General features: G+C 43.4%; 1 protein-coding gene across 3 annotated transcripts in view; it reads right to left on the reverse strand.

The window, feature by feature from the left end:
* The window catches only part of GOLGB1 (golgin B1), a 124,483-nt gene that overhangs the window by 35,082 nt on the left and 62,517 nt on the right, over positions 1-26,884 (reverse strand). For all 3 annotated transcript variants that reach the window (XM_085880780.1, XM_085880778.1, XM_085880779.1), the window contains exons 12-13: positions 20,813-20,882; positions 4,546-15,510 (exon numbers count right to left, since the gene is read on the reverse strand). In XM_085880780.1, the coding sequence (XP_085736906.1) occupies positions 4,546-15,510; positions 20,813-20,882 (11,035 nt within the window). The remainder of the gene's footprint in view (positions 1-4,545; positions 15,511-20,812; positions 20,883-26,884) is intronic.

Consider the following 26,884-nt stretch of genomic DNA (forward strand, 5'->3'; position numbering starts at 1 on the left):
CAGCTTTTCAAGTCATCTGTGCTATGCGATTGACCCAGGAAAGATCATGGCCGATGGTGAGGCCTACAAGTTCAAGAGAATGAACCTCTTCCAGAGGATGACCAAGGAAATAAGTGTTCGTTTGGGTGAGACTAATATTTTTTTTCCAGGATTGGAGGACATGTTCAATTTATCAGACCAGTGCTTAATAATTTCCAGATCAGCAAAGATAGAGAGAGATGCAGCTTGTGTGTGCCTGGCATATCGATGGGGGTACTATACAACACAATGTGGAGTTACCTGCAAAAAGGAAGAGAGGATTTTCTCGAGCATCAGAAGGGCCATTTAATAGATGAGGAATAAGACTGGGCACAAAAGAGTGCCATGGGGAACTTGTCTCCACAGAGAGGGGAGGAGAGCGTTCCATTGATGGCAACATGTTGACTGCATGAGGGGATGAAGCCATAAATGAAGGAAAGGAGGTGGCCTTCTATGCCATTTGCACAGAGCAATTGGCAAGCAAACCGGATGCTATACTGTGTTGAATGCCTGGCATCTGTCCAGGAACACAGTTCGAACCTCTTGTTTGAGAATGAGGGCCCCCAAGCATTGCTGAGAGAGGAGCAGAAGCATGTCCAGGTTGAGTGACCAGGACAGAATCCAAACTGATGGTCAGAGATCATACTGTGAAAACAGGAAAGATGACAACAGATGCAACATTGGACTCCAAGAGAACAGAAGCTTGTAATTAAAAGGAACTTTACGAGTCCATAGTAAGTAGGGTCTGCTTCTTGTAGACGGGAGCGATGTTTGCCGATTTCCTTGTGGAGGGGAGGCGGTCAAAGGAGGGCAGACCTTAGAGGGCACACAGAAGGGGAGCAAAAACAGCAGAGCATGATTTGAGAACATGGGCAAGAAAGCCATAGGGGGGAAGTCGTCGAAGCAGGGTCAAGGCCAGACAGAACTTTCTGTACCTTCTCCCGTGCGAAGGACAGAACCAGTAGACAGTGGGAACATAATGGTAAGATGGGGGACAGAAGGTGATGGGATGGGTTGAGTCCATGAGATGTGGAGGCAATGGCAGAGATTAGACATTCTACAGTAAAGCCATTTGATTTGAGAGACAGGATGGTGGGGGAGCAGACACCAAAGACAGACTTCTTGACAAGGTCCACCATGACTTTCAGGAAGGAGAGTTTGGCCTTGTGATTTGCAAGATGATGTTTTCTGGCTTGCCTCAAGATTGACACACACTTGTTACGAGCCTTATGGAATGAATGAAAGCACGCTGTCGGGTTTGCTTTCTATGCTGAGAAAGCAAGCTTCTTGACTGCAACCACCCCTCCCCGCAGGATTTAATGTTGCAGGGGATGGATAGGAAAGCCGCAGGTGGTATGGGATAAACTGGTGCATGAGAAAAGTAGATGTTTGTGAAAGTATTCCAAGGTGGAATCAATATCAGGTCCTGTGAAGATGGTGGTCCAATCCTTTTGTGATACTGAAGTCCCTGCCAGTTGGCCTATGGTAATCGCAACATTCTGCGTCGTTGAGGTTGCTTCCTTACAATAGCCAGAGAAATATGGGCCTTGACGGGAAAGTGGTCAGATGGGCCAATAGGGGCAGAAGAGGAACAAGAAAGATTGGATGGAAAGTTAGTCATTGCTAGGTCCAGGAGGAAAGGCAGAAATCTGGGTTGGGAAGTTTACAGATCGAGTCAAACCGACAGTCACAGAAGGCCACTGCTGCAATGCCAAGGCTGGTTGTCGCCAAGTCAACACCCAGGCAGCTGGCATGGTGAAAGTTGAAATCTCCGAAGGTGAGAAAAAGAGTTGGAATGGCTGATTACGAGTAGGTCCATGTTTGTGGAAATCGAGGTGTAAAGAGAGTCGTTATAATTGGGTGGTTCAACTTTCAGTCGAATGTCAGGCCTAATCAGCCAGTTGGTGAAAGACTTGGACCAAAAACTTTTCCCGACCAACCCTAGAAGACAATGGGAACAACTGGAGCTGTCAAAGTAGTAGTTGTAGTTTCATTTGAAAGTATCACAGGATGTGCATGCGATGTATACAAGTATCACTCTGAACATAAAACTGCTCTTTCCAATTTGGAAACCAAAGAGATCAATTGTGGGTTCAAATTAACAGCAAAAACACTTCTATCCATACAAAATTAAGTACTATCCAACAGAATGCCACTTGAGGGTAATTTTTAATAAAGTGCAAGTGGATTGCCATGTCGGAAAAACATTCTTCAGTCTTATGTAGAGAGCAACAAAAGCGGGGGAATGAAGACAACACAGTGGAACAAAATAAGTGAAAAGAGCGGCTGCATCCTCACACAGATTTCTCAGGTGACGTGATCAGATTCTTATGACATTTTTTTTATTAAGTTTACCGAGGAATCAGAGGATGCTTTTGTCAGGGGATCTGATGGTTAGAAATATCACTGTGTCATCACCAAGCAAACAAAAGAAGACAAACACGTACGAGTTTACTTCTCCCAAAATCGATTCAATGGAAATGTGGGAAAATGCCCTTTTTCATTGGGATGTGAATTTTTTTTTTTTTTTAATCCTTTCTCATGACACAATCCTTGAGATCTGGATCACAGCCTTGGAATAAATATGAATTGAAATTCTTATTCGACAAAATCTGAAACTTCATGTAATCTGATGTATGACCCAATGTGAGAGAAGAATTAAATTTATGACGTTCATAACAAATGTCAAGAAACTATGTGAAATAATAGGGTGCATGGATGATACCGGTATACGAGTCATAATGGTAGCATGTTCGGTTAACGATGGTACTTTTGTTCAGAATGAGCACGAGAAGCGAGACGATGCACTCTCCGAGTGCCATTCTAGTTTAGGTACTGCAGGCCCTCCTTGTTCGTGGGGGTTACGTTCTTGAAAAACCCCGCGTTGGGCAAAACCACGATGTGCAAAGTCAACACCTTATGGAAAAAAAGAGGGTTAGGGGAATCAGCTCGAAAATGTAGTGACTTTTTTGCCTAAACTGCAGTCGTAAAAATGAAAAACACTTTAAATTGCACTAACTTTTCATGATAATGATTGAGGGCGATTGATGGAGGTTATTGAGATGACATCGATGTCCCTGGCTTAAGGTCATTAGACTTTGTGAAGGAGGTGATCTTTGTCTGCTTTGCCTTGTTCTGCATATCCTTATAGACCTCCGTATAAGGTGCCGTGACGGCGTCCAATTGGTTTTAATGGCGTTTTCAGAGCTGTCCGGCTCTATATACGCCACACACCTAAACAATTCGGCTGAGCAGACAAGTGCGGGGACTTTACATTGTTAGACCCATTTATTTTCTAAATTTCAACGATTTACAGAGTCGAGGGTGCTTCTGGCTCAATCGGCACAGTGTATCCGGTACACCAAACCAGCTGATCCCCATCTCTCGAGTAGAGTGGAAGAGGTGCGATCTGTACCGATGGCATTGTGTGAAGATGTCATCCAAATCTTCGGGAACCTTACACCGCTCGCAGAACCCCGTAGGGTGACACCCCATCGGCATATCCTACGTATGTAAATGGGGGTTTGGAGCAAAATGTCTGAGTCTGAGCCTGTAAAGGATTTCCTGGTCTCTTCGGGAGAGTGGGGGACTCCATAACAACTCGCGAAAACCTCAAGACATGTTCCTCATTCTGCTTTATACAGTGTTCTCTTTCACATTCCTCAACTTTACCTTATTTACCCCTCCTCACTTCAAAACAAACATATTTTCGCTCAAAAAAATTATAAAGAAAAGAACTCATTCTTATTTCCTTCCTTGTTCCATTCTTTATTTCTTCCTTTCTCATTACCTCCAAATTTAACCAACATTCCTCATAAATGAATTAATTTCCTTCTTACTTTAAAAGCTTTTCATAACTTTTTTCGTTTCATTTGCTATATTTCACAAAAACCCCACGTCGTTCTTCATAAAACCCCACGTTGTTGTTCTTCTTCATAGCTATTTCCTGTCACGAACACCCCATGATGTCAAATGAAATCACATGATCATCGAAATCACGCAATATCACGTGATAACAGTCCGTGTAACACGATATCGAAAGAGTAACCGAGTTTGTGACTGAGGGCAGCGTGAGGATGTGAGGGAACACGGAGATGCGGGGTTGTGCATTCCTCCACGCCAGATGGCGAGAGAGCGAGGGACCCATGCTGCGATCGGCACATTTTACCACAATCATTCAACCGCGGTTGAGTGAAACCATGATGCGGAAACCCGCGATCGGGCCAGCCCTGCGGTATTTGCCCTTTTGACCCTGGCTGGGGCCAAAAATGATACTGCCTTCACAACTTCTTGCCGTGTCATGATCTTAACTACGAGGTTTGCTGAATTTCTGCACAACCGTTTAGGAGGAGCTACCGTGAAGGACAGACAGAGCAGATTACAATATCCTCCCATTTGTTTCAAAATGCATGGGGATAATAAATATTGCTTTTACACACATTAAATAACACACGTATAATCAGGAAGAAAAACAAATTTAAAGGAAGCAGAGTTCACAAAAACAAAAAAAAAGGACGCAGCAAATACCTTTCGGTGACGTTCCTCCATGTGCTCCAGGTCTTTCTTTGCATTGTCTCTTTCTTGAGTCGATCCATCCACAGCAATCTTCAATTCACTCTGGCATCCTTCCAGTTTCGCTTTAAGATCCTCACACTCAGCCTCCACTTCCTTCAACTGTTGCAGGAGTTCACTCAACCTGCTATCCTTCTCTTTACTGTCTATTTCTCTTTCCTTCTCTTGGGATAAAAGCTGCTCATCAAGTTCTTCTTTTGCAGCCTTCAAAAGCTCGAGCTCCTCACGAAGTGCATTTGCCTGCACCTGAAGCTCCTGCAGTGAACTTCGAAGAACCTGCTCTTTTTGCTCACTTTCCCCCAGCTTTGTCTCAAGTGCACAAATTCTCTCCAACTGTTTGGCCAAGAGCTCCTTTTGTTGTGTATCCTTCAAAGAAAGCACAGCATCGAGATCGTCTCGATAACGAGTCAATTGAGCTGAAAGATGTGCATTCTCCCCATTTAAGTCATCGGCTTGAGCTAGGAGTTTACGGATCTCATCGCGTAGCCCATTTGCCTCAGCTGCAGCCTCCTGGATAAGTTCATCCTTGTCACTGAGCATTTTTACGTGCAAGGCTTCGAGAGCCACGTAGTCTGAGGCAACACGATCACGATCCTGTTGCAGGGAAGCCATAGATTTCTTAAATGCTTCCAGCTCAGATAATCGCTCATCTCTTTCACCCACGACATTCTTCAGCACATCCTTCAGCTCATGCACAGATGTCTCCACCTGAACCTTATTCTGCTCTACTTGCTCCTTTGCCGAAACCAGTGTGGCTATCTTTTCATCACGCTCCCTCAAATCTTTAGCATGTTTATGTTCAGCATCAGCAATTCCATCTGCCAATTCTTCTGCCTTGGTCAACATAATCTGTGAAATTTCTTCATCTTTGCCAGCAATCAAGCTTTCTAATCGCTCACTCAATGACTGCTGCACCTGCAGCTCAGCTCTATGTTCATCACAAAGAGTCAGAAGGCGTCGAATCTCTGCTGCTGACTTCTGTACCTCAGTTTCCAAATGAGCATGAGCTGCAGATAATGTGTCCCTCTCCTCTTCTAGTTGCACAACTGTGGACTTCAGCTGGGCATGGTCAGAATCAAGTTGCACAACATTACTCTGAGCCTTATGCAACGAGCTCGACATCTCTGATATTTGCTCATCAACTTTGTTCTGCAAGTGAGCCTGCACTTCTCGTTCCTTTTGGAGTTCAGCTCGAGCCTCAGTTAACCGGACTTCAACCTCACTCAGGCGTATTTTGAGGTTCTCAGCACACGTCTTCATCTCTACAAACTGTGCTTCTCTCTCCCTTGCCTCATCCTGGAATTGCTGGCATTTGGTCTCCATCACCTGGAGTTCAGCCTCTTTTTTATGGATGGCATCATGGAAGCGCGTCTCCCAGAGTCGGGTCTCATCAATGACCCGATCACGGTCGTCTTGCAAGGATGCCATACTACGTGCAAATGCCGCAAGGTGTGCAAGACTTTCATCAAGGCGTCCACGAAGTGCCACACTTTCCTGTTCTTTATGTCCAGCTGCTGCTCTGTCCTCAAGAGCTGCCATATCAGCTCGCTCCTTTTCTCGACGGATTCTGTCACATTTGTCTTTCAGCTCCTTCAGCTCATGTTGGTGTCTCTCAGCCTCCTCGGAAGCTTTATGTGCCGATTCTTGCTGCTGCCGATACACGACCGTTTGCAGTCGTTCTTCAGATCGAACAAGCTCCTCACTTAGATGTGCCGCTTCTGCAGCAGCCTTTGCTGCTGCACTTCGTGAATCGTCCAATGCCACCCGGGTCTCAGCAAGCTCATTCTCACACCGTTTTATCACACCCAGAGAACTATGTTGCGCAGATTTGACTTCTGTTAGCTCACGCTGTACTTCACCACGCACTACTTCAAGTGCCCTCACTGTTTTTTCAAGGGTGGCCAAGTGCTGCTGATATTTCATACAATCACGTTGAAGTTGCCCTATCTCAAGTTGCTTTTCACATAGAAGCTCACGAAGTTCAGAGTTCATTCCACCTCTCTTGGTTTCATTGAGACGTGCTGACCGTAACTTTTCATCGTATTCTCGGGCCACTTTCATTTGATCATCTCGAAGCTCAGCATCTTTGGCTCTTTGTGTCTCTGCCTCCTCAGCCCCTTTCTGCACTCTCTGCAGTTCTTCCTTCAGCTCATCGTATTGCTGTTTGAAAGAACTCAACTCCTCTTGATAGTTTCCTACAAGCCCATTGAGTTGAGCCATTTGATTCATGAGGTTTTCTTCCAGGTTTTCTTTTTGTCGCTCAATGTCCTGTCTTTGTGTATGCTCTTTCTCAGCAGCATGCACGAGCTCCTCTTTCTCCTTCTTTAACAAGTGCTGAGCTGCCTCTGATGTTTCCAGTTTCTTTCTTAACGTTACCATCTCCAACTCAATCGGCTCTTTATCATTTTTAACCTTGTCGAATGCATCCTGCATCCCTTCCAGCTCTTCCTGTAAAACCCTCTTATCATCTTCAAGTATTTTAACTCTCTCATTGAGATTTACCAAAACATTTTCATGGTCAGCAGAACACTTTTGCAAAGAATCATTCCCAAGTCTCTCCACATTCCTTTGGGTATGCAGTTGCTCCAGCATTGATGTCAGTGTAGCATTTTCATCTTTAAGAAGCTGTAGCGCTTCTTCCTTTTTCTGCAGGTCTGAATTTTGTTGTTCTAGCTGCAGACCAAGTTCTTCGTTTTTCATATTGGTCTTTGATGAGTTATCATCAACCGTCACTTCACTCACACAAACCTCAGCTTGAATCTCCTGATCATAACAAATGTTCTTTGTAGCCCCTAATAGTTGACCTAATCTCTCTATTTCTTTTTCATAGCAGATAGCTTCTTCTCGTTTCTCATTCAGCTTTTCATTTACTTCCCTGACATTGGTCTGAAGAATCTTGTTTTCCTCTTCCAGTTTCAGTTCCTTTTCCATTGAATATTCCTCAGTAGCTCTGCCACCTTTAAGCTCATGATATTGTTCAGTTAACTTGTCGATCTCTTCCTCAAGGTCATGGATTTTTTGTTGCTTTGTCTTTGTAAACTTCCTCATCTTTTCTTTTACCTTCTCACTTTCTTTCTGCAGCTCCTCAACCCGCTTTTCCAAAAGTTGCTTTTCAGACTCAGAATTTTGCACTTGGGTTAAAACTTCTTGCTTCTCTCGTTTTACTTTTTCTATGGTTTTTCTCATTCGCTCCATCTCTCCACCAACATTTTCATACGACTTTAGTAATGTTTCATAATCCTGCATCAACTCGTCATGCTTCTTCTGACATTCTTGGCCTTGGGTGGCTTGCACACATCTGTCATTTTCCACCTGCTGCAGCAAATTCTGCTTCTCTTGAGCCATTGCCTCAACTGTAAGCTTGAGGCTATCACAAGATGCCTCAAGGTTATTGTTCACAGATAGCAAGCGATCAACCTCAGAAATTAGCTTTTGCTTCTCCTCTTGAACCGCATGCAACTTTTGAGCGAGCTCTTCAACTTCTTTTGTTGCTTCTAAGATAGAGGACTGCAAGATGGAGACTTTATACAATTCTTCTTCATGAGATTTTTTAGCAGAAGTAAATTGCTGTGAAAGAGAATCGATTTCTATTTTTGCTGAAATCAAAGAGTCATCAAGTACTATCATCTTATTGAGCAACTCAGATTTTTCCTTTGTTAAGGTTGTCATGTTGTCCTTTAGCACTTTATTCTCTTTCAAGGCCTCTTTCCTGGAAATCAGTGCAGCCTGCAATTTTCGGTTGAGTTCTTTTTCTTTGTTGTCTTCCTTCACGATATCATCTGTAGAATGTTTCTGCTGCAGTTCCACCACCTCAATTTGCAACTGCTGGATTTCTACCTCGTGCTGCTGTTGCAGATGTCTGGTTTGTTCCTCAAAGTTTTGAAGCAAAGAGTCTTTCTCAACTATAGATGCTTCCTTTGCATCCAATATCCCATTTTGTTTCTTTACCTGCAAAGCAAGACCATCAATTTCTGAGTCTTTCTGACACACAGTTGCCCGCAGACAGTCTATCTCCACCATCAAGGACTGGATCTCCTGCCTGTCCTGTGCAGAAGTTTCCACACCATTGTACTCTGGAATTTTTTTGACTGCAACAGGCTCTTCCTTTTCAGTTTTAGTATCCTCAAGCTGTTGAATCAAAGTGCATCGTTCATCTTGAAGACATTTCACTTGTGTCTCCAACTGTTCATAGGCAGTACTTCTTTCTGTTTCTTTTTCTTGCACCACATTCTCAAGGTGCAGTTTTACACTTTCCAACTCTGCTTCTGTTCGTTTCCATCCTTCATGTACCTTCCCCAAGTCATCTTTGAGAGCTGCTTCAAGAGATGAAGCTTCCTTCAGCTTTAGCTGTAGTTCTTCCTCGGATTGACTGAGTTTTACCAATAGCTCAGCCTTTTCTCGACCAAGCTCATTCAAGTCACTTTCCAAACATTCCAAGCGGACTTTTGTCTCAGAAGCATGAGATACAATTTCATCAAAACTCTTTTGTAATGTATCCAGAGACAGCTGCTTCTCTTCCAACTGCTGTTTAAGTTTTTGGGACTGTGACTGTGCGGTCTGCAAATCATCTTCACTTCTGTTCAGCTTTTCTGTTTCAAGTTCATGCTCAGCCTCTTCAACACCACTCTTGCATTCTCGTGAACTAACATGCATAGAACCTTCTTTGCTCTGCATGTCACTTTCATACTTCCTTACAATCTCTTCCTTAATTTCTATCTCCTTGTGCAGTTCTTCAGCCTCAGCCTGGTGTTTTGAAATCAAAGTTTCAAAAACCTCTACTTTACGTCCCATTTCATCATCTTTTTTCATCAGTGTTTCCAAGGCTTCGTCTTGTTGCTTCTGTAAGAATTCAACCTTTGTTTGATATTCTGTAATGATTTTATTGAAAGTCTCCTCTTTACTTTGAAATTCTTCTATCCTCCTTGCAGTCTCTTCCTTTCCATCCAACATCTCATGTTGCTCTTGAACTTTCATCTCAAGTTGTGAAATTGTCCTTTCAAACATCTTTTCTTTGTCTTGCAGTTCTTCCACGATGCTTTTCCACTTTGCATCCTTTTGTTCCATCAGCTGCTGTAAATTCTGTGCATTAATATCGTATTCTGTAGATAAAGTCTGAAGAGCCACCTCTTTTGCTTGCAACTCCTTTTCCAAGCGTATTGAAACCTCCTCCCTTTCTTTCAACATTTGCTGCAAATTACGAGCCGAAGTTTCATAGTCTGCACACATTTTTTCAAAGGTTTCTTCCTGGCTTTTCATTCTTTCTTCCACCTGTCGATACATTTGATCTTTTGTGTCATTCTGTTGCTGTAGGTCTAAAGTGTTTGCATGATGTTCTGAAAACATCTGTTCAACCAAATCTTGTTTATTTTGCAGCTCTCGTTGCACCTTTTTGCATTCCTTGTCCCTTCCTTCTAATAGTTGCTGCAATTCTTCAACCTTGGACTGATAATCAAAATATGTTCTTTCAACTACTTCTTCCTTGCTCCTCATTTCCTCTTCTAATTTTCTGTACAATTCATCTTTCTGCATTACTTCCTGTTTCAGCTCGAAATTAATTCCTTCACTCTCACTTTTTATTCTCTGAAAATTCTCTTCCTGACATTTCCTTTCATCCTCAATACCTTTAATCACACTGTCTTTTTCATCCATTATCTGCAACAACTTTTCAATCTTGGCCTGGTGTTCATCGCATGCTGCAGTTACAATTTTATTACTGCCGTCTGTGTCACAATTTACCTTGTCCACGTCATTTACCAATTCGGTGCTATCATGCATCTGCTGCTGTCCTTGATCTGCTTGTGCTTCTCCTTTTACATGCAACTCACAACGCAACTTCCAGATGACCTCTTGCCGCTCCTCCAGCAGCGACTCCAATTCAAGAATTTTTAAGTTCAGTTCATCAAGTTCTCGAGCTTGCCGTTTTAACCTCTGCTGCATGTCAAGCTGCTCTTTTTGTTGATGTTGCAGCTGCTGGTCTTTCTCCTGTGTCTTTTTCAATGCTTCCTTACGTGACAGCAGAGCTGCCTGCAGCTTTTTTTGCAATCGCTCCTTCTCATGGGTAGTTAATACCTGCGATGATTTATCAACGTCTCCATCATTTCCTGCACCAATCTGAACGTTCACAACAGGTTGGACAGTGGATGCAACTTTCTGCTCATTTGGTTCTGGGTTAGTTTGGGAATAATATTCGGAGGTCTTCTTAGATTCCATAGTGGACATTAGTTCAATGACTTGAGTTTTTTTTGCTTCCAATGCAGATTTTAAGTTGAAGATCTCTGATGACAAAGATGCCTGACTATTGTTTAACTCGTAGATTTTACCTTGAAGTTCCTCAATGAAACCATCTTTAAGAGAAAGGCTCTCGCTCAGTACTACGATGTCAGATTCTTTATCGAGCAACTGTTGTTTAAACAAATCAAGATGACCTTGTAGCTCAGATAACTGGTGTTGCTCTTTAACCAAGTTCTCCTCCAACTCTCTGGTTCTCCCCTCAGCCATTTTGCAACACTCGTCATGCTGTACTGAAGGTCGATTTTCAAGTTCTTCCACCCTTTGCATTAACTCCTTCCTACAAAGTAAAGCAGCATGTAGCTTTTTCTTGATCTGCTCTTTCTCCTTCACCATTTCTGCAATTTTAGATTTTGCCATTGAGTTTTCTTTCTGCAAGTCTTCCATCAGAGACAAATCCTTATTTTGGTCTTTTTGCTCTCCCTGTTTTTGTGTCAGAGAGCCACTTGCTTCTTCAGCACGATTTACATTTTCTTGAAGCTTACCGGTTCCTGAAAGATCCTCCAGTATGGCTTGTGGTTGGGTTCTCATAGCAGCAAGTTGAGCCTGTAAACCAGAAACTTGAACTTCCAGTTCACCTTCCCTGGCTTTTTTCTCAGCAAGGTCATCCTCCAAGCTTCTTGCATGTACATCAACTGCTTGAAACCGATTTTGCACTTCAGCCAATGAATATTCAAGCCTCTCTGCCTCTTTTTGGGAAGCCAGTACTTTACCATCCTTAGCACTGAGCTCATTTCTGAGACTTTCAAGCTGTACTAAAAGCAACTGTTCTGTAGGCAGAGCCTCCGTCACACGCCGCGCTTCGTCCTCTTGCTGCTCTAAAGCGTGCTGTAACAAAGCTTCACGTGCGCTCAATGCTTCAATTTGAGTCAATGCCCCACGCAACTCCTCTGATTGCCACTCACAGCGATCATGCAAACCTTGAAGCTCTACTTCCTTTGCCCGTGATTCATCCATAGCCGCAGCAAGACTTTCCCGGAGTTTTTCAGCTTCAGCCTGCATGCCTCGCAACACTTCCTCCTTCACACGCATTCCCTCGGAAAATTCTTCTTCACGTAACGCAGCTTCACATATTTGCTTCTGCAGGGCTTCCAAGTCCAAAAGAATAGCATCACGTTCTTGGATAACACCAAAAGAGCTCTCTTGACTTTTCTTCAAATCCTGCTGCAATTTAGAAACCGCAACAGCCCTTTCCTCATGTACGACTTCAACCTCAGACTGCAGACAAACAAACGCTTCAGCCTGCTCAGACAATTGCCTGTGCATTATCCTAACCTCCTCTTCAGCATGCTCTGCACAATTACGCAAGGCATCAACCTCTCCTTCCAACACCTTCACCTGATCATTCAAGCGAGCAACAACCATTTCAGACTCTGTATTCGGTGATTCCAATGCACAGATTTTTGCATGTAGAATTTCCATTTCTGAACCATGCCTAGATTCTGCATCACAGAGTTGAGTTTCAAGGTCATCCTTTGCCTTCAAGCTCTTGGCAAGTTGAGTTTCAAGATCATTTGCCTTCAAGCTCTCGGTGAGTTGACCTTCAAGGTCATCCTTTGCTTTCAAGCTCTCGGCGAGTTGACCTTCAAGGTCATCCTTTGCCTTCAAGCTCTCGGCGAGTTGACCTTCAAGGTCATCCTTTGCCTTCAAGCTCTCGGCGAGTTGACCTTCAAGATCATTTGCCTTCACGCTCTCGGCGAGTTGACCTTCAAGGTCATCCTTTGCCTTCAAGCTCTCGGCGAGTTGACCTTCAAGGTCATCCTTTGCCTTCAAGCTCTCGGCGAGTTGACCTTCAAGGTCATCCTTTGCCTTCAAGCTCTCGGCGAGTTGACCTTCAAGGTCATCCTTTGCCTTCAAGCTCCCGGCGAGTTGACCTTCAAGGTCATCCTTTGCCTTCAAGCTCTCGGCGAGTTGACCTTCAAGGTCATCCTTTGCCTTCAAGCTCTCGACGAGTTGACCTTCAATGCCCTCCAAATGCAGTTTATACTTAGACTCTGAATCTTGAAGAGCTTGCGCTGCATGGGACAGCTGCTCCTTCAATGCATCAATTTGCATCTCCTGTTCCTCCAGTCGGTTCCTATCAACTGCTGCTCGTTTTTCAATCTCCATCCGAACTTTGTGAAGTTCAACGTCATGCTCATCTACCTCGGATGCCATCCTATCTGACAAGGTGGCTATTTGTTTGTCTTTCTCTTCGTTTGAGGACCTTGAATTTGAAAGCAGCTGATCCTTTTCAGACAAACTAAGATGTAATGCTTCCAACTTTTCTTCAAGAAAAACAACTTTTTCTTTATGTTTGTTAGCTTCAAGAAGGAAAGACTCTCTTTCTTTATTCTTTTCGTTGAGGATGGAAATTTCCTGGTCTTTATATTTTATAGTTTCACGGACAGAGCAAAGTTCACTCTCTTTCTCCAACAGATTTTCTTTTAGCTTTGCTACTTCCGTCTCTTTTTCTATACCACTTTGCCGCAAAAAAGCGACCTCTTGTGCTGTCTTCACCTGGTTGTCTTTGAGCAAGTTCGTTTCTTTCAGGTGCTCTTCCAGATTTGAATGCAACAAACAATTCTCCTGTTTCAGTTTGGTTAATTTTTCTTCTCTTGTATGACACTCATTTTCTTTGTCTGCTAGCTTATTTTGCAAAACTTCACCGGAACATGCTTGCTCTTTTATTTCCTCCTTCAAAAGATCAGTGCTTGCCAACTGCTTTGTCACTTGACTTTTCAGCAATGAAACTTCACTTTCCCTCTCTTTTGTATCTTCAGCAAGATGAGTTACCTCCTGTTCCTTGTGCTCAAGATTTTTTTTCAAAAAAACAACTTCGGATCGCACAGTCTCCAAATTGCACTTCTGCACTTCCACTTCCTGGTTCAATAAAGAAAGATGCGTATCTTTATGATGCAGCTGCTCCTTACACAAAACAACCTCTTGTTTTGTTGCTGCGACAGCTTCTTGAAAAACAATAAGCTCTCTCTCCTTTTCATTCAATTGCTCTGTCAAAGATTTGTTGCAGTTGTCCTTCTCACCAACGAGCTCTTTTAGGGCTTCTATCTCTTTATTACTCTTGCAAAGGTGTTCATGCAGATTGAACAACTCTTTCTCTTTGTTCACCAACTCAACCTTCAGCGGTTCCTCCTCACTCAGTGCTTGCTGTTCAAGCAAAGAAACCTGTTGCTCTTTCGCTGCAATCTCATCAACGATCTTGGCAAGATCCTGACTTTGCACACAACGGTCGTTTTGCAGGGATATAATAGTCTTATCTTTTTCTTTCAGCAATAACTGCAGAGATGCAAGTTCGTTTTCTTTTAAAGTGCAACTTTCCTTCAGTTTTTTGTTTACTTTGTCGTTCTTCCCTTTGCCTTTAAGTAGCTTTATAGATTTTTCTGCATTTGAGAGTTTATTCTGTGCAGTTTTGACTTCTTCCTCTTTCTCCAACACGTTTTGGTTCAAAAGCCTAATCCGTTCCTCCGACTCGGTCAATGTGATCCGTAAAGACCGGTTATCTTCTTCTCTTTGGACACTTGCTTTCTGCACCCTGTCGAGTTGATCAGCGTTCTCGGAAATTATCTCCTGCAGGCGTTTCTCACTGGATTCTTTTTGACTCAACTGTGCTTTCAACAGTTCATTGTCCTGGTCCCTTTCCTGCAATGATACCTTCAGAAAAACTATATCTTCCCTACCTTCTGACAAGCGTACCGTTTGCTCCTCAATCTCCTGTTGCTTCAAGCAAAGCCGATTTTGCAAATCATTCACTTCTTGTACTTTCTGTTCATTAATACCTGTTAAAGTTCTAACTTCATCTTCTTTCTGAAGTAAGCTCTCTTTCAAAAATTGATTTTCTCTGTCCTTTTCTTCCTTGCTGCTTCTTAAGGCAGAGGTTTCCTTCCTCGTATTCGCCGAAAATTGTTCGATTTCTTCGTTCTTGGTGATTAAAATCTCCTGATATCGGGTAATCTCTTCTTCAGCTTGAGAAAGTCTCTCTTTCAGCTGGTTAACCTCACAATCTCGAGCTAAAAGGCACTGGAGCTCTTTCTCAGAAAATGCTACCCTCAACGATTCAAGGGCATTTTCCGATGACCGTCTCAGCAAAGCAAGCTCAACATTTCTCTCCTCGAGCTCCCTTTTCACACTCTCCAATTCCTTACCTTGCTTTTCTTTGTCTTCTTTTATGGCAACAAGCAACTGACCCTTCTCTTCAAAACTGTCTTTTAACAATTCAAACTCCTCGATTGAAATACACTGCTTGATGAGTTTAGAATCTTTTCCCTCCTCTCTCTGTGCCTTAATTTGTCCAAGATCAAGTATTTCAGCCTGAGCCTCTTGCACCAATTTTAGCTCCTCTTTGTCGTTTCTGGCCAAATTTCCACCGTCCTTATCAGTCCCTTTCTCAGTCCTGCTTCCCTCTTCCTGCAGACCTTGATTTAAGTGTGGCTTTGATAGTTCTTCAAGGAAACCTCCAATCTCCTTTGGCTTCACAAGACTATCGGTTTGCTCAATTTGTAGTTGCACGTGATGCTGCGTCGTGACGATCTCGTTGCATTCTCTCGCTTGGTTTTCCTCAGTTTGCTGGTCAAACTGGCAGTCTTCCACTGCTGGTCCTGGCCTTTTATCACCACCTTCAGTGGAACAACCTTTCTGTGAAACAACACACAATGCCAATTATAAATCACTGTTGGAAGCACTTTTATTTGCTTTCACAAAATAATAATTACTTTAACAATGCATATTTAAAGGACGAGTACACCCGCTCACTATGGGAGCGGCGGGGGAGTCATATTATCCTTATTATTATTATTTTTTTCTATTGCTTATGTTATTGTTTTATAATAATGTCAATACTATTATGCGATTATAATTATTGGTGTTATTACTTTTGCTATTAGAAATGGCCTTGGAAAAACACCACAATAAGCCTCAACACAGTGTTTGCCCTAAGGAGGGAAAATCCCTTGGTGAGGGGGATAGCGACCTTATACAAATGGCATGAGAAGTTATTTATACACTTTAACATAACATTATATGTTCGATCAGGTCAATGAAAGGATGAGACCTTGCATGGCATTATAATGTTAGATCAGGTAATTTAAAGGATCAGACCGTGCCTCACCATTCTAAATTCCCTGTAATAAAATTCACTTCCATAAGGGTGTCGGGCGCAATATCGCACATCACAAAAAACCCCTTGGGGAGGGGGGATATTGTTTTGTAATAACATTAATATTATGTTATTGTCATTATCGTTATTACCTCCGCCATCGAAGGTGGATGGAGGTTATGTTTTCACCCGTGTCTGTCTGTGAGCAGGATATCTAGAAAAGTTGTGGATGGATCCGGATGAAATTTTGTCAGCAGGTTGGGTGTGTGACAAGAACGAACTGATTGGATTTGGTGAAAATCCAGATCCGACTACTGGAATTTTTAAAGTGATTCTTCACCATTGAGAGATAGGGCTAAAAACCATATATGGCATGATATCTCAAAAAAAAATTGTGGACGGATTCGGCCAAAATTTGGTGGAGAAGTTGGGTATGTGACAGCCGAAATGATTACATTTTGGGAATATAAAAATCCAGATCTGGATCAGAGAATTTTTCAAGTGATTTTTTTCACCATTGCGACATTCGGGCCAAAAATGACACAGCAGGATTTCTCAAAAAAGTTGTGCACAGATTCAGACGAAGCTAGGTGGAAGAGTTCGTTCGGTGACAAAAACAAGCCATTTAAATTTTAGTTCACGTCCGAATCCACATTCGGCCTATCAGTGGGATACAAAACGTAAACTAATGAGCCTGGCGGAGGTGCGCGCTCCACTGAGTGCCATTCGAGTTACTTTTGTTCTTAGAAGCGGCCTTGGAAAAACGCCACGATAAGTCTTCGCATGGCATTTGTCCAAGGAGGAAAACCCCCTTGGGGAGGAGGGATAACACCCTTGTAAAAATAGCACGATAAGTTATTTATACACCTTAAGGGGAAAACCAAATGCAATTTTTTTTTCTGAAAACCATTTAGAATCATTGATCACGGTCTAATTTGAAGGAAAAAAATTATTTGAAATTTTTCTGCCAATCACAAAGGGTCAAAAAAATCCCGAGTGTTGATTTTCGATTTTGCCAGTGACATCACACTGGACTCACCTTGATACAAAAGGCAGTTTTACATTGAGAAACAGTGCGGGTCGAGCTCAGATTCCGATACTGATTCCATCGTCATAAGCAACACTGATGGTTCTCAGAATGTTTGAAGTGATCAAATTGTCGAGCCGTATCGTTTCAAGCCTTGTGCGAGCGATTCAGACGAAGAAGGCAGAAGTGTTCGTTAAGATGAAAACGCTGGTCTCGTGATCACCTCAACTCGGTAAGGTTTGATTTTCTGTTCAATCAACGGCTAAAAAAGGAGGGAGTTTGAATTAATTGACAAATCGGTTTATATATTACTCGAGCAGAAATAGCCATCATCGCCCGACTGCCCCAGCACATTTGGACATCGTGGATAAAATGGGTGACGAATGCTTTGTCCCACCATTGCTGGCTGACCAGGTGTCTTGTATATTATGGGATTGTCCCAATTCATACTTTCCCTGGACACCATTTGTATCTGTGCCGTGTCCCACAGTCATGTCCGTGAGGTGTCCATATTCCTCCCCAGTGGATGAGGATGTGGAGGGGGGAGGAGGGTGGAGGGAGGGGTGTGAGATGGTGGTGGGTATCGTGGGGGTGATGATTGTGGGGGTGGTGGGGGGTATTGTGGAGATGATGATTGTGGGGGGGTGGTGGAGGAGGGAGGGGTGTGGGTATTGTGGGGGTGATGATTGTGGGGGGATGGTGGAGGAGGGGGGTGTATGCGATGGGATGGTGGTGGGTATTGTGGGGTGATGGTTGATGGGTGGGGGGGGGAGGGATATTGGAGGAGGGGCACCCTGAAAGTTTTAGCATCCTCGATCAAATCCTGTCGGAGTAGATGATACATATATACTTTCTCTCCACTACAAATAGATGGTGGTTCATTTGATTTGTTGAAATTAGTGTGATAATCTAAATATTACTAAAACTCTCATCTTGTATATATGTATGTATGTTCCCGAAATACAGCCAAAATGGTACACGATAGCGCAAAAATTTTAGGGCCATCTTAATCAACATTCTCCTGTGGTGTGCAGTGTCAAGTTTTGTTCAAATCGGGCAACGAAAAACATTATTAAAAATCAATTCCCGATTCAGTCAAGTACTCTTCAGGAAAATTTGATCAATACAAACAACCTCAGTGGTATAATTCGCTGGAGCTATCTTTATTTTATTTTTTATATTTTAAATGATTTTTTTATCAACCGCTGTCACAAGGGGAACCCAACGGGTTCACGGGTCGTCTAGTACATAATTATTTTTCACGTGTTCTTGTGGTAACTGCCAGGCAATGGCAACAGGTGTTTGATTCACCACTCAAATAGTCCATGTACATGTGCTGGTAGCTGGGCAGAGATGGTCTTACAGTTTCGAGCGATGGCTGTTTCTTCCGCTTAATCGTGGGTATGGCATCCTCTCTCAATCTTGGAGGGTAAGCACAAGATCTAGCCATCTCTGGAACATTTTACAGAGCACTGTTATGAAACAACAATCACAAAACCAAATATTTTTTTCGGCCTGATCCATGCTCGGCTATTGCGGACAAACCTTGTACAATTTCTGGTAACCCTCAGATCTTTCGGCCGTTAATGTAGCATGAAATCATCTCGGTTTGGATTACGACAACCACCAAGGACGCATTGACTCGGAATATTTGTAGAAATTCCAAAATTATTCGCCGTTTGAGTTCAATCGTACGGCGATGTAACCCATCGACGATACGGAAGCGGTGCTCCACTTCATGGTGAAACGTCATGGCTAATCGTGAAGAAGGAGATGATGATCGTCTTTTAATTGCAAAATTACCGACGATAAATCGGAAATCGGAAAAAGACATCATATCTATTTTGTAGATGATCAAGCGATAGATTCCCCTTTAACATGAAGTTCGTCCGAGGCAGAAATCCCCATTGGGGAGGGGGACAAATTACATTGCCACAACCTCTGTCATGACAACCCTTATTCCCCCTGGAAAGTTTGGTTGAGATTGGATAAGTATCAACCGAATGTATCATGTTCAGACAGAGACAGACAGACAGACACCAAATTGTGTATTTCAATACGACACTGAAGATTAGCTCTTTCATAACTTCGCTTTAACAAATCCCGAGTACAATTTATATAGTATCGCTCACAATCAGCATTTAATACCCTTGTAATGTTATGGTTTGCTTCATTTACATAAAATAAACTACTTTAATTGCAGAACAACAGCAGTTCTTCAAACCATCAAGAAATATTGGTTACAGACAATCTGTCAGACAGACTTCCTGAACATTTTACAGTCTCAATATCCCATGGTGATGGGAAATCATAAATCAAGTGAGATAAGCTGCACACTGATGGCCCAACTTCACAGAAATCTTGATGGATAGGGGTAGCGTTAATTATTATCTGCATGCACACACACACACACACACACACACACACACACACACACACACACACACACACACACACACACACACACACACACACACACACACACACACACACACACACACACACACACACACACACACACACACACGAGCACCAGTGCTACTGAAGCAGCTTCCTGAGCAAGCATTATACTGGGTGGTTCGCCATTGCCTTCCCAGCAGTAGTTGGGGCAGCAATTTGGAATTTTTTCAGGGTGCCGGTGCCAGCTCATCGGCTCTTTGCGGAGGACAACGTGGGCTCTTTAACGTCCACCAACTAATGCCGGCAGACAGGATGCCTGTTTAACGTCCATCCAAGGGACGGTACACACATTGATGGATCGCCCAGTCTATGAAACGCCGGGATGACAGTTTATAGCAGGGCCGAGATTCAAACCCAGGCTAGACAGCTTAGAGCCAAGTGTGCGTATCTCGAGGCCCTCGTGCCAACCCGTGAGCTTCACCTGACTAAAGCAAGTACCTTGTAAGTATTCACATTTGCCAGCCAAAGCCTTCGCGAGCACTTTTCTAAAGCAACAGCTCTTACTTTACCATCGATGAACTCTACTCCCTCCCAAAATTTCTGTCGTTCCAAATGAGTTTCAAAACAAAGTTGTTGTACTCATCAGGCCGACAGGAAAGCCAGGCCCGTGTGAGGACGATTCACCTTTGCTTGCTGAACTCCACCAAACACTTATGGGGATAACGAGCATCAATCACACACAGTGTTCTCATCGAGGATGTGGTTTTTCCAGTCATGACAACACAGTTCCTCCGTAACAAATGTTTATCACCCCGAGCCACGACTAAACAAGGACTTGGTTAGATTACGCTTTCGTACATTTCCCAAACTAGTTGAAAATGAAATAACAAACGCAACACAGAAAGCAAAAGGCAGAAGTAAAGTCGGAAAAAAAAAAAGCGAAAGAATAATCCAGGCATCAGGGTTTTCAAGCATACACTTAATCGTTGCTGCGTACCAGAGAAACAAACCCGCTGCTGGAGCGCCACCACTGTGCCACGTTGACAGCACAAACTACTTTAGCGGAGAATGACAGAGGCAACACTGTGGGAACCCGAACCACCACAGTCCAACAAAAATGAACAGTATAAACAAGTTTCCTTCCTTTTTCAACAATATCGTATGAATCTGTTCGCTAATGTAAAAGCCCAAGTTGAAAGTTTCGAACTTTTTAAATTCCCCAAATCATCCAGCGCCCCACCCCCTCCCCCCAAACATTTTTCCTGTGGGTTAGGTCGCTCAGAAATGAATCGCTTAAGGGGTAGCACACACACACACACACACACTCAATCGCAAACGATAGTCAGACAAAAGAGTTTTAAAACAAAACCTGTGGGAGATGAATTCCAAAGCATCCATGACAAGTCGAAGATTACCTGTTCATCTTCGGGTGACTCCAAAACAATCTTCTTCTTCGATTCGCCATCCGGTCGTGGTGAGTGAGGCCTGCACAGCAAGTGGAGGCAAATGGAATATGGAAAGGGAGCTGGAGCTGACGAGATGAAAACAATACTCAGCAAATTCAAGAAGAGCTGGACAGACTAGGGCTGTGGTCGACTGACTTGAGAGCAAGCCTACATTCATAAGTCAGGCATAAAGCCATCAGCAACTGCAGACGCTGATAAAAAAATATAAAAAACAAGGAAAGAAACTCCATGTTCAACACACCATGGTGCACAAGACCTTGGGATACAAAAGCCAGGGGAACAATATAATGTCCCGTCTGCCAGCATTAGTTGGTGCATGTTAAACATCGCACGGTGTCCTTCGCAAAGAGTGGGCGAGCTATCGCTGACACGATGAACAGATTACAAATTCCTACCCTGACTACTGCTGGGAAGGCAATGGCAAACCACCCACTACAACCCTTGCCGGGAAACTGCTTCGGCCAAACTGAACCTGCCTTTGAGCAGAACACCAGAATATGAATACTGTATCGCATGTGCACATCAAACAAGGACAAACACATAATGAGGTAAGGCTGAGCCATGCCATAATGTTTGCTCCTTATACCCCTCAACTCTGACTCTGCAACTGGACCAGACGGCATCACAAATGTGTCCTAAACTCCTGCTCTGCTGCTCTTGCACATCCATCCATCCATCCATCCATCCCTTGTCTCTGTCTCCGTCTCCGTCTCCGTCTCCGTCTCTGTCTCTCACACACATACACACACGAACACACGCACACACCCACCCTATCATTTGCTTTTGGTCATCTTCCATATGCTTGGAAATCTGCCAACATCACTGCACTCCATAAAAATGTACAAGAACGGATCCCCTTAACTACAGACCGATCAGCTTATTTCCAATAATCAGCAAGGTCTTGTGATCAATCATCGTAGTTGATATGAAATCCTTCCTTTTCTACATCAACTTCAACTGGGATCACCAATTTGGATTCCAACCAGGTCACTCTACCTTGGACATGCTGCTTCTACTCACCCAACAATGGATGGAGGCCCTCAATGACAGAAATGAGATCAGGGACATCTCTCTCTGGGGCTATCTCATGCTTTTGATACAGTCTGGCATCCTGCCTTACTCTCCAACTGTCTGCCAATGACATCAAAGGCCAAATACACAAACGACTTACTGACTTCCTCTACTCTCGTCGCTAGCATGTTGCGGCTCTCAACGGAATCCTTAGATTTTTCTCTTCCTGTCAAGGCTGGAGTTCCCCAAGGCAGTGTTCTGGGCCGAGTCCTATTCCTGATCTTCATAAATGATCTCTCTGACTCTCTGGAAAATCCCCTTTACCTATTTGCTTATGAATCCACCCTCTGCCTTGACATCCCTCGTCCTTTAGACAAAGAGGCTGCAGTCTCTTCGCTCTCTTCAGACCTTGATAAAAATCACAATCTGGTCAATACTTGGAATATCTCTTTCAATCCTGACAATTCTCACACTCGCCCTCTCTCTCTGAAAGTACCGTCTGGCAAACCCTCCGATCTACTTTCTTAACAATCCTCTTACTCCTGGGTCTCACGATCAGCCATGATCTCTCTTGGGCAAACCACATTTCAAAAATGGCCTCCAGAGCCAGCCGTCGGCGAGGCATTCTCCATCGTACAAAGTCCTTCCTTGGCACACTTGAACTCCTTTCCATCCACAAGGCCTTCATCCACAGCTTCATGGAGTACTGCTCTCCCCTCTGGGCTGGCTCCCATGCCGCACACCTTGCTCACATTGACGCCGTGGAAACCAAAGCATTCAAGATTACTGGAATCGCCCACGATGAAGCTAAGTGGATGTGCCTATCACTTTCACATCGCAGACAGGTTGCTGATCTTCACCGCCTTCACTCTCTCGTCTTGCACCCTCTGCTCTTTCCATGCTTTGTCCCCCCCCCCCCAGGTTTTTGCAGGGTGCACGCAGTTCACCATTAACCCCCTTTTGGTGAAATTAACTAAATTCAGGATCACTGCTCACCTCCACTCATCTGTTCCTCTTTTTTCCCACCTGTGGACCCAACTTCCACATGCTGTTCAATCTGATTCTTCCCTCCAAGTCTTCAAAACAGCTGTTCACCATCATGTCAGATCATCCCCAATCCAAAACCATGATCTTTTCTACCCTCGTTGATCCCCACCCTGAGGCCCCCTCCTTCCAAGTTTCCAGTTTTTTTCTTTGCTGAGAGTTTCCTTCTGTATCTATCTTATCCACCCCATGCATCCTCTCCTGCCCCACAACCATTGTTTGCCAAAGCCTTCCTCTATATTGGCCTTTAACTGTGCTGTGGTGTCGTCGTCGTCGTCCCCCCCCCCCACCAACCATTGTTCCTTTTGTACTGTTACATCCTGATCTGTTCAATTTACTAGTACAACCTCTTCTTGAAGTCTCGACGATGCATAAATTATTTTTTTAACTACGAGGTAAAATCTTGGGTCAAATCAAACAAGTTTATAGAAAAAATGATGTTTTTCCATTTTTTTTTAAGAAGGCAAAGACATCCATCCTGTGTTCATGTTATACAAGCGTCACATGCACAGTTCGGTGACGCAACAAAAACATGGAAGCAACCACGTGTTTTCAGGTTGTACAACAGCAGTAATGAGGTCAAGAATGAAACAAAAATGTGTCCAGATGTCAAACAAGGTGTTTGGATACTTCCAAGATATAAAAAACAAATCAAGAACCACATTCATAGCTACAACCATGTTCGTAGCCAGAGAGAGCCAAAACCTGTCTTGTAAAATGTTGAGAGTTTTGTCTCCATAAACGTTACGTAAAAGAATAACTTGTATGGTCCGATTTAGCTTACCACGGGAAGAATGTTGTAAAAAATCTCATTCCAAGTAGAAAATGTTCATGGTAACAAATGGATAAAAACACAACTGTTATGTCAGAAGAAGATGACATGAAGAGTCTTCTGAAACGTTTATCACAATTGAAGGAAGTTCGTGATCGGAAGAAGAGAACACTTTGTAAACCGAGATTCATAGGGAGAGCAATGGTAAGAACTCGAGAAGAAAGATGGATCAAGCTCCAGCCTGTGTGGCTCATCATGTTTGAATTTTTGTCGGGATAGATGGGTACACGGACATTGTTTGGCAGGACAACGGCTTGGATTGGATGGGTGATTGCACATACAGTGCCGATAGAAAGTCTATACCCCGTTTCAAAATTTTCACCTTTTGTTTCATTGTAGTCTGGAATTAAATTGCATTAAATCAGATTTTTACACCTTTATTTACACATCGTAACCCCACAACTTCCAAGTCAAAAAGAAATTCTACAAATTTCAGAAAATTAATTAAAAATACAAAACTAGAATATCTTGGTTGGATAAGTGTCCACCCTTATAATACCAATTGTAAATGAGCTCAGGTGTAACCAATCACCTTCAAAATCACACAGCAAGTTAATTGGCTGACACCTGTGCTAAATTGTCATGAGTGATTATTTCAGAAAAAAAAAATCAGCTGTTCCTGCCTGTTTCCACTGCTGGGTCGTGCATTTCACAGCAAAGACTCAACCATGAGCACCAAGGAGCTTTCAAAAGACCTCCAGGATAAAGTTGTGGAAAGGTACAAATCAGGATATGGGTATAAACATACGAGGTCCATCAAAAAGTAACGGGATTGAACCTGCTGTGTGCTCCACTTACTCAACTTGAATGAGCGGGTTGCATCACAGTCTTTTGCAACATTCCAGCAATATATATATATATATATATATATATATATATATATATATATATATATATATATATATATATATATATATATATATATATATATATATATATATATATATATATGATTGGTGATGGTTGACTGCGCTCATTGTGTGATTTTTTACAGGTCGTGCTTTACAAGTTGTCTCGTCTGAGTCATCGTGCTATGAGTCGTGAGCAGAGAGCCAATCTGAAGGTTCTTGCCAAGCTTGGTAAAACACCTTCCGAATCCTTCGCAATGCTGCAGCAAGTCTACAGGGAAGAAACAATGTCACGTACACGTGCATTTGAATGGCACAAGAGGTTCAAAGAGGGACGGGAGGAAGTTGAAGACGATCCACGGTCTGGAAGACCTTCAACTGGCAGAACGGCGGACAACATCAAGCATGTGAAGCAGAAGGTGCACGCAGATCATCGACTCAGAGTGCAGATGATTACTGATGAACCTTCCATCAACAAGGACACTGTCTGGAGCATTATCACTGAAAGTCTTGAAATGCTCAAGGTGTGTGCAAAGATGGTCCCCAAACTGTTGTCCGAGGACCAGAAACAGCAAAGAGTCACTGTCTGTCAAGACATTATCGAGCCCCTCGAGGCGATCCAGACCTGCTCGGGAGAGTCGTTACTGGCGATGAATCGTGGATATTCGAATACGATCCCGAGACCAAACGGCAGAGTGGTCAGTAGAAACGTCCGGCATCACCAAGACCAAAGAAAGCAAGGATGTCGAAGTCGAAGGTCAAGGTGATACTCATCGCGTTTTTTGACATCAAGGGCATCGTCCACTTCGAGTTTCTACCACAGGATCAAACAGTGAATCAATACATGTGCAAGGAGATCCTCCGGTGCTTCATGGGATCAGTCCGGGACAAGAGGAGGGATCTGTGGGAGAACAACGCCTGGGTGCTCCACCATGACAACGCCCCTGCTCACAGTGCCCTGAGCATCTGACAGTTTCTGGTAGAGAGGAACGTGCCAACTGTGGAGCAACCCCCGTATTCGCCAGACTTGGCCCCTTGTGATTTTTTCCTCTTCCCCAAGCTCAAGGGGGTGATCAAGGGGACCCGATTTCCTGATGTGGAGGCCATCAAAAGGGCCGTGACAACGGAGCTCCGGAGGATTCCAGAAGAAGCATTCCAGGAGTGCATCGAAGCGTGGAAGAAGAGGATGGATAAGTGAGTGAGACTGGAGGGAAACTATTTTGAAGGGGACAAGCTGTGAATTCAATTTATTTTTTTAAAATAAAATTTATGTGAAGTCAGTCCCGTTACTTTTTAGACGGACCTCGTATTTCAAAGGCCTTGAATATCCTTTGGAGCACAGTCAAGACAATCATTAAGAAGAGAAGGGCATATGGTACCATTAAGACCCTGCCTAGATCAGGCTGTCCCTCCAAACTGGATGACGATGCAAGGAGGAGAGTGATCAGAGGCCACCAAGAGACCAATGACAACTTTGAAAGAGCTACATGCTTTTATTGTAAAGACTGGTCACTTTGCACATGTGACAACAATATCCCAAGCACTCCACAAATCTGGCCTGGATGATAGGGTGGCAAGAAGGAAGCCATTACTCAAAAAACACAACTTTAATCCTGTTGGAGGTATGCAAAAACCCACTCCGGAGATTCAGAAGCCATATGGCAAAAAGTTTTGTGCTCTGACAAAACCAAGATGTAACTTTTTGGCTTAAATGCAAAACGATAAATTTGGCGCAAACCCCACACAGTACATCACCCAAAGAACACCATCCCTAATGTGAAGCATGGTGGTGGCAGCATCATGTTATGGGGATGTTTTTCTCATCAGCAGAAACTGGGGCACTTGTCAGGAGAGAAGGGAAAATGGATGGTGCAAAATAGAGAAAAATCCGAGAGGAAAAACTGCTGCCCTCTGCAAGAAAGCTGTAATCGGGACGGAAGTTCACCTTTCAGCATGACAACTACCCGAAACACACAGCCAAACCTATACTGGAGTGGCTAAGGAAGAAAAAGATAAATGTCCTTGAGTGGCCCAGTCAGAGCCCTGACCTACATCCAATGGAAAATCTGTGGCACGACTTGAGGATTGCTGTCCATCAACGCTCCCCACGCAACTTCACTGAGCTTGGGCAGTTTTGTACAGAAGAATGGGCAAATGTTGCCCAATCAAGGTGTGCAAAGTTGGTAGAGACCTATCCCAACAGACTCACAGGTGTAATTGCTGTCAAAGATGCTTCCACCAAGTATAAACTCAGGGGGGTGGACACTTATCCAACCAAGATATTCT

Source organism: Eptatretus burgeri, chromosome 5 (genome assembly GCF_056783735.1).
Source record: "Eptatretus burgeri isolate ZD-2024b chromosome 5, Ebu_testis_v1, whole genome shotgun sequence".
NCBI classification, from domain to species: domain Eukaryota; kingdom Metazoa; phylum Chordata; class Myxini; order Myxiniformes; family Myxinidae; genus Eptatretus; species Eptatretus burgeri.